Raw genomic sequence first — 12,903 nt, 5'->3', positions numbered from 1 at the left:
TGAGAGCTGGGCACTTTCTGGGATGGAGGGTGATGAATTCTTTTTTTTTTTTTTTAAGATTTTATTTATTTATTTGACAGACAGACATCACAAGCAGGCAGAGAGACAGGCAGAGAGAGAGGAGGAAGCAGGCTTCCCGCTGAGCAGAGAGCCCAATTCGGGGCTCGATCCCAGGACCCTGAGATCATGACCTGAGCGGAAGGCAAAGGCTTAACCCACTGAGCCACCCAGGTGCCCCGAGGTTGATGAATTCTAATGGGATTTTCCCCTCAGGAAGATGGATCTGTTTGAGTCATTGTCTGACGAGAAGCTCTGGAAGCTTGTAGCCCTGGGGAAGGTGGAGAAGTTCTCTTATGGGCAGCTGATCTCAAAAGATTTCATGGAATTGTCCTCCATCGTGTTTGTCAGCAAGGTGAGAGGCCTGGGATGGGGGTGGGGGGGTGGAAGCTGTGGAGGCATGCCTAGTATAATGTCCTGTGGCCACACAGGCGGGGCTGAGCCCTGTTCTGCAGCGCTCCCCTTTTCTGAGAGTCCATGTACCAGCTGTAAAAGACGTTCCACGGAGTTTGGCCTCCCTCCCTCTGAGGTTCTGTGACTTTGAGATACACTGTTAATTAGAAAGAGGGACACAGGGGTACCCCCTCCTTGAGCTCATCATATACAGGCTTATTTATGTACAGATATTTAAATTACACACTTGGGCCTTGAATCTTAATGATGCCAGATCAGTTTTTAAAATTATAATCTTTAGGGGCGCCTGGGTGGCTCAGTTGGTTAAACTTCTGCCTTCAGCTCAGATCATGATCTCAGGGTCCTGGGATTGAGCCCTGAGTCGGGCTCCCTGCTTGGTGGGGAGTCTGCTTCTCCCTCTCTCTCTGCTCATCCCCCTGCTTGTGCTCTGACCCTCTCTCAAATAAATAAATGTAATCTTTTAAAAAATACGATCTCTAAATTATAGATGTGATATGACCACATTATAAAACATAGTTCTGGAAAGAGGAAAGAAATCACCCATGAGCTCATCACCTCAGAAAAGATTTTCAGTGGTGGAATTGCTTGGGCAGCTAGGTGGCTCAGTCGGTTGGGTGTTTGCCTTTGGCTTAGGTCATGATCTCATGGTCCTGGGATCGAGTTCTGCATCAGGCTCCTTGCTCAGCGGGGAGTCTGCTTCTCCCTCTGCCACTCCTTCTGCTTGTATTCATGCACTCACTCTCTCAAAAATGAATAAATAAAAAAAAATGTTAAAAAAAAGTGGATTTGCTTGGTATCAACGTGTTATGGATTTTGGAACAAGTTGCTATACAGAAGGATCCACTGTATTGAGCTTCCAGTAGTGTGCACCTTTGCCAGCACCACACACCTCTGCTGGGCTCTCCTGTCATTCCTTCAAAACTTTCCTAATTTCATAGATGGCAACTGCTACCTCACTGAGGATTTAATTTACATTTTTCCTCATTACTAGTGAGACTCATCATGTTTGTCTACTATCCAAATTTCATCTTTTGTGAATTGCTTTATGTCCTGTGCCAGTTTCTCTGTTGGTTGATAATGAAAACAGAGTCCGACATTTTTTGAGTGCTTACCCTGTCCCAGGCTGTGTGCTCCATGTGCTTTGTGTCATTTCAGCCCCATGGCAGTCCAGTGTAGGCCGGTACTGCCGTTATTCCCATTTGACAGAGGTGGAGACAGAGGCACAGGAAGGTTAAGTGGCTTGTCCAAGGTCACACAGTTGATGAGGGGCAGTGGCCGGGTTCAACCCAGGTCTGTCTGACTCCAAAGCTCTTCTCAGGGGCTGGGATTTGCAATTTGAGTTGACCTGTCTGTCAGTTGTGGACTCTGCTCTACCCCTGTGTAGTTTTGATGATTGTCATGAGAACCACCATGTTTTTGAGACCATTTGCTCCTGTGCCAGGGATTCTACTAGCATTGTTAATTGTTTTTGTTTATTTTGGTTTATTTGCACCTGGTTTGAAATCCAAAAGTTTCAAAAGAGTAATGTTTCCCTCTCACCTTTTCCCCCTGCCACCCAGTGTACCTCCCCAGGGACAGTTACCGTCACTGCTTTCTTCTGTGTCTGTCCTGTGGCTGTTCTTTGTATATAAAGGCAAATGCATGTATATGTTTTTTTCCTTGTTTTCATAAATGGCATCATGCTACACAGGCTGTTCTGTATTTTGCTCTTTCAAGAGTATTTCTGTAGATTGTTCCATATCAGTCCATAAAGAACCCATATATATATTATATATATATATATATAATATATATATATAATATATATATATATTTTAACCACTTGTGCAATGTTTTATTATATGATTGTACTTGAATTTATCTAACCAGTTCCCTACTGAGGGATTGGTTGCCCCCATCTTTTGCTATTTCAAGCAGTGCTTTGGTGAACTGTGTACACAGTACCATTTACCATAAATCTTCACCACAGCTCTATCAGGAAGACATTCTTATTTCACATTTACAAATGAGGAAGTTGAAGTTAAGATACCCTAGGAAAGGTCACCCATCTAGTAAGTGGCAGAACAAGGATTCTGCCCCCAAACTTTTAGTTTCTTCCATATAGCTGTTGCTCATATTAAGCTCCCATATAGCTGTTGCTCATATTAAGCTCATATTAAGCCATATTAAGCTCATATAGCTGTTGCTCATATTAAGCTCATATTAAAATCAACATTTGTTGATTTTTTTTTGCCAAGTTTGGTTCATGCTCTGGAGGGATATGAGGATGGAAAAGACTGTTTCTCTCTCCTTATATCTCTCTTCCACTAGAGCCTGAGCAGAGACAAAGTTATCCAGAACAACTACCAAGTGATTAGTGCAAACTCTTTGAGTTTACAAGGATTTAGTAGGGAGACCTCTCTAAAGGCTGGGGGCTTTAAAGAAGGCTTCCTGGAGAAGGTGAGGAGTTGAGCCTTGAAGTGTTGGACCATTGGACAAAAGGAAAGGCAAGATTGGCTATATGCTGGAGTCGGTTCTTATTGGCCTTTGAGAGCCGATTAAGATTTCAGGAATTTTGCAAGACCATAAACAAAATAATTGCTAAAACTTGAATTATATAAACCTATAATTAAATATATTATATGGAAAACAAGTGTAGCAAATAATGAAAATTCATCATTTCCTCATGACATTACTGTATTTTACTATTATCTGTGCTCTGGAGTTTATGTCTATTTTAGCTATCTGGTGGAAACACTGTACAACTATGCACGTCTCTTCCCACCTGCGCAGTCAGTGACTTCAGGTTGGTAGCTGAAAACTGGCCCCAGCAGGACAGTGGAAATCAGCAGATACCCTGAGTCAGGTTTTGATTTATGGTTTTGCTGATTGTCTTAAGAAAGCTATAGAGAGAATGTTTACGATGCAGATTAAATTTAAAAGTGGGCTGGGTCTGTAGCCATCTCATTGTGAAGAGAAGAAAATTATGGAAATGTCTTTCCAGTATTTAAACACTATTCATAATAGATTCATCATGGGAGTTACATCAGTGTTGAACAAGCGAAATTCTAATAAATATAGCGCCATAGCTAAAGGGGGTTTATTAGCGAATATAATTTGGACAAGGGTGAGAAGTCGTTTACCAGTAGATTACAAACCAGACTTAATAGTATTAAGTTTATTGGGAAAAGAGTGGATTGGATGCAACTTTGTTTCTCCAATCATGGTTGAATTGTGACTATAGATTGGTCACGGTTATAAGAACTCAGCCAGAGGGGCATCTGGGTGGCTCAGTGGGTTAAGCCTCTGCCTTCAGCTCAGGTCATGATCTCAGGATCCTGGGATCGAGCCCCACATCGGGCGCTCTGCTAGGCGGGGAGCCTGCTTCCCCCTCTCTTTCTGCCTACATGTGATCTCTCTCTCTGTCAAATAAATAAATAAATAAATATATTTAAAAAAAAAAAATAAAGAACTCAGCCAGAGTCCACAACAGCATTCTATGAGAATCCCTTGGCTATTTGGAACTTTCAGTAAGAGTATAATATGTTTTATTGTTATTTATAAATTGTGTGCAGCACACCCTTAATAAGACTAAGATTTACAGACATGTGTACCTTTTCCCAGAGAGCCGATTATTAAACTTAACACCAGGTGGGTGTTTGTGCTGTTATTTTTATTATATGTTATTGGGACTGGGTTCAGTCCCAGAGGAGAGAGTCAAGACTAGCTAAATGTAAGCAGAAAGGGAGTTATTGGAGGATGTTGAATGGCTAACAGATTTACTGGTGACAGGGAGGCCTGAGGGAACAGACCTTACACTGAAGGGGACCCCCAAATGACTCCTAGTCCCAGTCCAGACTGGACAGTCACAGGTGCTGCTGCTCCTGCCAAGTTCAGGAAGTCACATCTGTAGCCACTGCCTCCACGAGCACAGTGGAGAGCTTGCCATCCAAAACCAAACCTTGCTCAAGCGCGTCTGGGTCGGGGAACCCGAATCACCTACTTAGCTGCCAGGAGGCTTGGGAGATGTTTGGGAGGATTTGGCTTCCAGCCTCTAACGTCTAAAGGACTGGAAGCACAGGGTCTGACCCAGAGGATGGTGGGGATGAGGATGAGGCCCTTGCCAGCCATGGGGAATAGTGTGCTAGATCTGGAGAATCCTGGTGGCCATGTCAGGAGAGTGGGGAGAGCCTAGCAGAGGGACTGGTAAGTAAGCAGAGAGCCCTGAAGACCACCCTCCCTACTTTACAATCCTTTCTCCTCCCTGACATCTGCTTCCTCTTTCCTAAAATGTTGGGGTGATCACCTCCAAAGCCAGGAATGCCGTGCGTCCCCAGATTTAACTCTGAGGTCTTTTGATACTATGTAGCCAGGGAAGATTGGGGGCAGGGGTAGAAAGGGATCAAAGTTCAAGACTTGCTTTAATCAGTATGATGATTACATCTTTTTTTTTTTTAAACTATTTTTTTTAAAGATTTTATTTATTTATTTGTCAGAGAGAGAGAGAGAGAGAGCGAGCATAGGCAGACAGAGTGGCAGGCAGAGGCAGAGGGAGAAGCAGGCTCCCCACAGAACAAGGATCCCGATGTGGGACTCGATCCCAGGACGCTGGGATCATGACCTGAGCCGAAGGCAGCTGTTTAACCAACTGAGCCACCCAGGTGTCCCTGATGATTACATCTTGACCAGCAGAAAGTTCTTAGTCTGTTTTAGCCTCCATTTCTTTGTAAAGTGGGACCACTTACCTCAAAAAGTCTCTAAGGATGAGTCTAGCACAGACTTTCTCAGTTCACGTTCATCCTCGAATTCAGTGGTTCCGAGTGCTGTTGCTTGATCAGCAGCATCCATCAGTATTACCTGGGAACTCACTAAAATGCAGATTCTCAGGCCTACCCAAGAGCTATTCAATATCCAAAACTCGGGGTTTTTTTGTTTGTTTGTTTTTAAGATTTTATTTATTTATTTGAGAGAGACAGAGAGATCCCAAGGGGGGGGGGTGAATGTCAGAGGGAGAAGCAAACTCCCCGGGGAGCAGCGAGCCCGATGTGAGACTTGATCCCGGGACTCCGGGATCATGACCTGAGCTGAAGGCAGCCACTTAATGACCGAGCTACCACGTGCCCCCAAAACTGTTTCACCAAGCCTTCGAGGCGATTCTGATGTGCACTAAAATTGGAGAAGTCTGATTTAAGGGAAGAGTTTTTCAGATTTGAGTAAGCATAAAGAACACTTTCGGGGGCTTCTTAAAAATGCAAATTTCTGCCTCACCCCAGTGTCTCATGCCTTAACTCCAGCAATCTGCACTGGAATAAGCACAGCTGGTGAATCTAAAGCAGGCGCTCTTGAAGTTCTTTCTGAGAAAGTTAATACAGATGTCACAAAGTGACAGCAGGTGTGCTTGTGTGTGTTGGGGGGCATCCTGGCTAGTAGGTGAATTGGATTTGTCCTTTAATGTGTTTTACGGAAAACTCATTTAATCGTTACTGAGAAGATGATAAATACAATTTCGGATTTCTGACTTCTTTTGGATATTCAGAAGTTCAGGCAAAACCAGGCTGTATTGTGATGCAGCCGCCTCTGGCTGGAGTTGAAGAGCACCTGCCCCTTTTAAAGGCACTGCTTTTTTTCCTCCCATTTTTATTTCCCATCAGGCCTGCTGTTGGAATATTCGTCTAAGGAGACTGGGGAGTCCCGGATCCTGTAGTTCATAGCTGTGGCCACTAGAGGACGATATTAGCAGTGAGTGGCCTGGGTGTCTTGGGGACCTGGGAGAGTTAGGGAAGGCAGTTTCCCGGCAGCATAGAAAACATACTTAATACCCACAATCAACTCATTTTGAACAATTAATCATTTGGGGGCACGTGGTGGAATTGTTTTCTACACAGATACAGATGGGATTAAAGACACACAAGAGACTTTCTGAGAGGATGTTCACCTGTGTTCCTCTGGTACCAGGTTCCTTGTTGATAAATGTTGCATAAGTGTTGACTAAACCTCCAAGCCCAACACCTGGCTAGACTAAGGCTTATTAAATGTTTGATCCCTTCTCCTTCCTCTTTAACAGTAATCTTTCTTGAACCTTAACTATAATGTGTGTCTTACAGTTCCAACTAAAAAAGGGTAAGATTTTATAAAAATACAAAATAAAAAATGGCATATCTTTCTTTCCTATCAGATTAGGAAAGATTAAAAGGATTGTGAAAACTCAGTTTTCAATGTAACATTGAAACTATATATATACATATATATAATGTATATATATATATATATATATATAAAATGTAACTATAACAGGCTCTGTTATGCACTGCCAGAGAGAGTGTAAACTAACATTTCTGGAAGGCAATTTGGCAGTGGGTATCGATATTGAAAACAACACACCTATAGGAAACAATCCCAAGGGGACAAACATGGGTATTACATGAGGATAAACTAAATTATACTGCAATTATAAGCAATCCTCAAATCTCAGTGGATTAACTGACAAAGATGCATTCCTTCATCCCACTACTTGATCACAGCAGATCAGCAGGAGGCCTGGCTTTTCATGGTCCCTCGGGGCATAGGCCCCTGGAAACTATCTTCACCTGTGCTTCCATGGTCAAAAGGACAGGGGAAGGGAATGTTGAGAATCAAGCACTGGCTTTTAAAGTTCCCACTCAGATTATCAGCAGTCACTTTGCTGAGGAAAGTGACAAAGCAAGTGAGAAGGCCATGTCTGATTCAAGGAAAAATACAGTCCTGCCTTATGCTTGTGGGGAGAACTTGAGTATTTGTGAACTGCCTAATGACCAGTCTAGATATTAAGACATGTGTGCAAGATTATCACTTGAAGTTGCTGTCATAGAAACCCAACTGCCATGGCTTAGTAAATAGTAATTTTGTCTTGCAGTGGAAAGTCTAGAATTAAGCAATCCAGGGCTAGAAAGCTGTTGGAGAAAGGCTTTAAGACCCTAGTCCCCTTCTTGCTTCTCCCCTCATTATCCACAGCTTGTGGCTTTCATCCTAGTGGTCACAACATGACTGTTCACCTCCGGCCATCACATCTGAGTTTCAGGCAGAGGTAAAGGAGAGATCAACCATAAGTTTCCTGGGAGTTTTATCCATCAGTCTTCCACGTATGTGTCATTGGCTGGAACTGGGTCACTGCCATCCCCACTGTAGCAGAGTTTGGGAAGGTGGTGAGTTTTATAAATGGAGTTTTGTTGTACTGAACAAAATCACAGTTATATATACTACTGACAAATTAGAAACAACTGAATATTAGTCTTCAAAAATGTTTTCTTGAGGTATAACATGTATGCAATAAAGAACTCATCTAAAGTTTATCACTTAGTGAATTGTTACATAGGTATACACCTGTGTAAGCATCATCCAAATCAAGGTAGAGATCATTTCTAGCACCCCAGAAGGCTCCCTTGTACCCTTTCCCAAACAAAATACCCACCGCCACCAAACAGAGCCCTCTTCTGACTTTGTCAGAAGATTACTTTTGCCTGTTCTTGCACTTCATATAAATGGAATCTACAATATGTGCTTTTTGTGTCTGACTTCTTTTGATCAACAATTTATTTTAAATCCTATGTAAGTTATAACATACATAGAATAATATACAATCATTAAAAACAATAATGTAGAACCATGTTAGTTGGTGTAAAATGATGTTCTTAATGTATTATTGAGTTTTATTTTTAAAAGATTTTATTTATTTATCAGGGAGAGAGAGAGCATGAGCAGGGAGAAAGGTGGGGGGAGAAGCAGACTCTCCACTGAGCAAGGAGCCCAATATGGGACTCAATCCCAGGACCCTGGGATCATGACCTGAGCCAAAGGCAGACTCAACTGACTAAGCCACCCAGGTGCCCCTGTATTATTTTTTTTTTTAAAAGTTCACAAGAATGTTTTACATAAAAGAACTCGCTTATGAAAAATTGTCTATGTCTATGTTATATGTTTACAGAGAAAAGTTTGAAAAAATAGTTACCAAAACGCTACTCCTTATTATTTCTGGGTGTTAGGATAAAATAGTTTTAATTTTCTTTATGTCCTTCTGTTTGGCTTGAACATTTTTTTTAAACTTTTAATCTTGGAATGTTTTTAAATTTATAGAAAAGTTGTAAGACCAGAACAAAGAACTGTATAACCTTGATCCCGATTCACCAATTACTAACATTTTACCACATTTGCTTCTATTTATATATATTTCCCTGCCCGAATCATTTGAAAGTTAAATATCATTCATTATACTCACTTACCCCTATATACTTAAGTGATTTTTTTTCTAAAGTCAGAAATTGATTGCAGAATAATTTTCCAAATCAGGGCATTTAACATTGATGTAACATATAATCTACAGTCCATAGTCAATTTCACCACTTGTCACAGTACCATTGTCTAGGGTGATTGTTTTTCCCCCGATGCCAACATTTATTTAGTTCTCATGCCTATTTAGCTTTTTGAGCTTATGATGAATAGATAACATTTGTGTTTAAAAAAAAAAAAAAAGAACCTGAAAACTTGCATTAAGCCAAGTAAACTGGGGTAAGATGTAGTAGAGCTTATCCTCAAAGCCTGGCCTGCCCCCAGCTTCAGGGGTTAGCCCTTTTGTTTGTGTCCCTTGATGTTTCCAGGGCAGCTGTGAAGTGCTGCGTCTGATAGACCTCGGGACCTCGCCTTTCTACTACAAGTGGGTCTGGCAGCATCTGGAGCTGATAGACGGCAGACCTCTGCAGACCCACCTCAGTGGTAACTGGCAGCCGCGCACAGCAGGGGGCGCCTGGGCCCTTCAGCTTCCCGTGCGCTCTTAGACCTCCTGAGCTAGAAAGGCCCGGCAGGATGTCTGGTTTGATCCCCTTTTCCCAGCTGTGGAAACGTGGCCCACATGGCCCCATGGTGGGAGGCTCCTGCCCACCCCCCTCCGGCTCCTCCTTTTTGGGCTTTCCCTTTATGTCAGGTGCCCCTGGGGAGAGGGGTGGAAAGGAGCCTGGAGCTTGACAGAGCTGGGTTTGAATCTCACTGGTTAGCTGGATGACTCGGGTAAGTACTTAAAGCCTCTGGGTCTGGTTCGTGGAGGTAGTGTAGTGGCTAGGAGCACCGGCCCAGCCAAACTGCTCAGGGTCCATTTCTTAATAGCTGCGTGATACCGGGCAAGTGACTGTGTCCCTGTGCCATCAGTTTCCCTCAGATGGTCCCTACCTCGTGGACTTGTTATGAAATGAAGCAAATGAATGTCTAAAGATCTTTTTTTTTTTTAAGATTTTATTTATTTGACAGAGAGAGAGAGATCACATGTAGGCAGAGAGGGAGGGGGAAGCAGACTGCCCGCTGAGCAGAGAGCCTGATGCGGGGCTCGACCCCACGACCCTGAGATCATGACCTGAGGCGGAGGCAGAGGCTTAACCCACTGAGCCATCCAGGCGCCCCGTGATTGGCTTATTTCACTTTGCATAATGTCCTCAAGGTTCATCATATTATAGCATGTATCAGGATTTCCTTCTTTCTGAAGCCTGAAGAATATTCCATTGCGTGTATATGTCCCATTTTGCGTACCCATTCATCCGTCAATGGACTCTTGAGAACTTTCGCATTTCAGCTAGAGTGATTAATGCCGCTATGAGCGTGGGTGTAGAGTTATCTCTTTGAGACCTGCTTTTCTTTTGAATATATACCCAGAAGTGGACTTGCTGGATCATATGGTAATTCTATTTTTAATTTTTTTTAGGGAATTGCCATACCGTTTTCCACAGGGGCTGTCCCATATTACGTTCTCACCAACAGTGCACAAGGGTTCCGGTCTTTCCACATCCTCACCAGTGCTTGCTGTGTCCTGTTTGTATGGTTTTTATGAGACTGACGCGCTGCCTACTGCGCTAAGAAGGCACTTGTATGGTTTTTAAACATGATATTCATCTTAATGGATAGGAGGTGGCATCTTATAGTTTTTTAATTTATTTATCATCTTTTTATTATAGTTTTGATTTGTATTTCCCTAATGATTAGTGGTGTTGAGCATCTTTTTCTGTGTTTATTGGCCATTCACATATCTTCTTTGGAGAAACATCTATGCAAGTTCTTTGCCTGTTTTAAAATCTGATTGTTTTTTGTTAAGTTTTAGGAATTTTCTATATATTTTGGATGATAATACCTTACTAGATATGTTTTGCAAATATTTTATCTCATTCTGTGGGTTGCCTTTTTAACTCTGTTGATACTGTCTTTTGATGCACACATTGTTAACATTTTAATGAAGTCCTGTTTGTCCATTTTTTCTTTTGTTGCCTGTGTCTTTGGTTTATATACAAGAAATCACCACCAGATCCAATGTTGTGATGCTTTTGCCCTGTGTTTTCTTCTTTTTTCATAAGTGGGCTCCACACCCAGCATGGAGCCCAGCGTGGGGGCTTGAACTCAGGACCCTGAGATTAAGGCCTGAGCTGAGATCAAGAGTTGGACACTTGGGGCGCCTGGGTGGCTCAGTGGGTTAAGCCTCTGCCTTCGGCTTAGGTCATGATCCTAGGGTCCTGCAATCGAGCCCTGCATCGGGCTCTCTGCTCAGCAAGGAGCCTGCTTCCCTTCCCCCCTCTCTATGCCTACTTGTGATCTCTGTCTGTCAAATAAATAAATAAAATCTTAAAAAAAAAAAGAAGAGTTGGACACTTAACATACTGAGCCACCCAGACACCCCAAGCCCTGTGTTTCTTCTAAGAGCTTTATAATTTTAGGCCTTAACATTTAGGTCTTTGAACCATTTTGAGTTAATTTTATTTGTGGTATGATGTAAGGGTCTAACTTCATTCTCGTTAGAATGAAGTTCTAACTTCATTAGAAATTAGAACTTCTAATTAAAATCAGGTAGACTTGAATTAAACCCAAGCTTCAGCCCTTTCCTGGATGACTTAAACTCTGAGTGCTGCTCATTTGATTTCTTAAATGGAGCCAGTAACACGGGATATAACGTACGTGAAGGCTCTGCTCAGGGCCTGGCCCAGGCAGACAACACATGGAAACCACAGTGTTTTCTGTTTTCCTTCCTTTCCCCATGCGCCAGACTGGCCAGGCAGGTGAGGAGGGTAAAGTTTTCACCATCATCAGCACAGACCTCCTATATACAAAGACCCATTAACATGTTTTTCTGTGCTTTCTCTAACAGAATCTTCTCCTGTGGAGAGATTTAAGGAATTTCAGATCAAATCATATCCTGTACAGGACTTCAGCTTTCTGAAACTTAAGCACCTCCAGAACTCCTGGGAGCAAGAGGGGACCAGCCTCAGTAGGCAGATTAACATCCCGGGAAATTCTTTTCCGAAGATGTGGGGCCCAAAGATCAAGTAAGCTTAGCTCTTGGCAGATAGAAACTTCCGGATTCTGGTTGAAAAGGGAGATATAACTTGAAAGGACAGAATGTCAGGGATGCTGGGGAGGGGGCAAAGGTAGCAGGTACAGCTCAACCCCAAAGATTGGGGTATAGACAGAAGGTGACTTAGAGAAATCCTAGACTTGAGACCCAGGAGCTGCGTTCTCTGTCTGTAACCCACAGAGCCACTGAGGCAGCCAGCTACTTCCTTTCTCAGGGAACTCATTTGAAGGAGAGGCAGATCTTTTGGCTCTGATACTGTGTGTCACTGGATCTTTTTGACTCTGAGCCTCTTCAGAAAAATTCTACCCATCTAAAGGAGGCAGGAGGTAAGAGCCTGGGCTTTGGAGTCAGTTCAGCCCAGGTTCCAATGCTAGCTTGGCCACTTATTTTAGCTCTGTGTCCTTGTACAAGGGACTTGACCTCTCTAAGCCATAGTTCCCTTGTCTATAGATAATAGGATTTAAGTCTTGGGGCACCTGGGTGACTCAGTGGGTTAAAGCCTCTGCCTTCGGCTCAGGTCATGATCCCAGGGTCCTGGGATCGAGCCCCACATTGGGCTTTCTGCTCAGCGGGGAGCCTGCTTCTCCCTCTCTCTCTGCCTGCCTCTCTGCCTACTTGTGATCTCTCTCTGTCAAATAGATAAATAAAATCTTAAAAAAAAATAGGATTTAAGTCTTGGTGTTGTTATAAGACAGCAATTAAATGTGATAATGGCAGTTATAGCTAACACTTGTGGAAAACTCCGAGCCTGGTCCTGGATTAATTTAATCCTCGCAGGTTCTATGAGGTAAGTGCTGTTATCAGTCCCATTTTTCAGGTGAGGAAACCAAGCTACAGAGAATGATTAAGTTTCCCGTTTGAGATCTTACAAGGTAGGAAGCAGTGGAGCCAGGATTCAAACCTGAGCAGCTTATTAGTGCTCAGTCCTATTGTCTGGTACGACTGTCACGGCTGGAATGAGAATGTGCAACGAGGGCTGTGCTTTTGCCTCAACCCAGAGAGGCTGAGGAGCAGGAAAGGACACTCAGTGGTCCCTGCCCAGAGGCAGCTCAACACTGGACCCACAGCAATCTAACACTTCTCCCCCCACCCCCGCC

The 12,903-nt window shown here is 43.1% G+C and overlaps 1 protein-coding gene across 1 annotated transcript in view; it reads left to right on the top strand.

Annotated features, from left to right (window-relative positions):
• Positions 1-12,903, top strand: part of CNBD2 (cyclic nucleotide binding domain containing 2) — a 43,472-nt gene that overhangs the window by 16,177 nt on the left and 14,392 nt on the right. Inside the window, exons 7-9 of the mRNA XM_032858750.1 lie at positions 274-412; positions 9,081-9,195; positions 11,600-11,777. Coding sequence (XP_032714641.1) covers positions 274-412; positions 9,081-9,195; positions 11,600-11,777 — 432 coding nt within the window. The remainder of the gene's footprint in view (positions 1-273; positions 413-9,080; positions 9,196-11,599; positions 11,778-12,903) is intronic.

This window comes from Lontra canadensis, unplaced genomic scaffold (assembly GCF_010015895.1).
Source record: "Lontra canadensis isolate GAN:19392208 unplaced genomic scaffold, GSC_riverotter_1.0 scaffold16, whole genome shotgun sequence".
Lineage (NCBI taxonomy): Eukaryota > Metazoa > Chordata > Mammalia > Carnivora > Mustelidae > Lontra > Lontra canadensis.
This window is presented reverse-complemented; position numbering and strand designations above follow the sequence as displayed.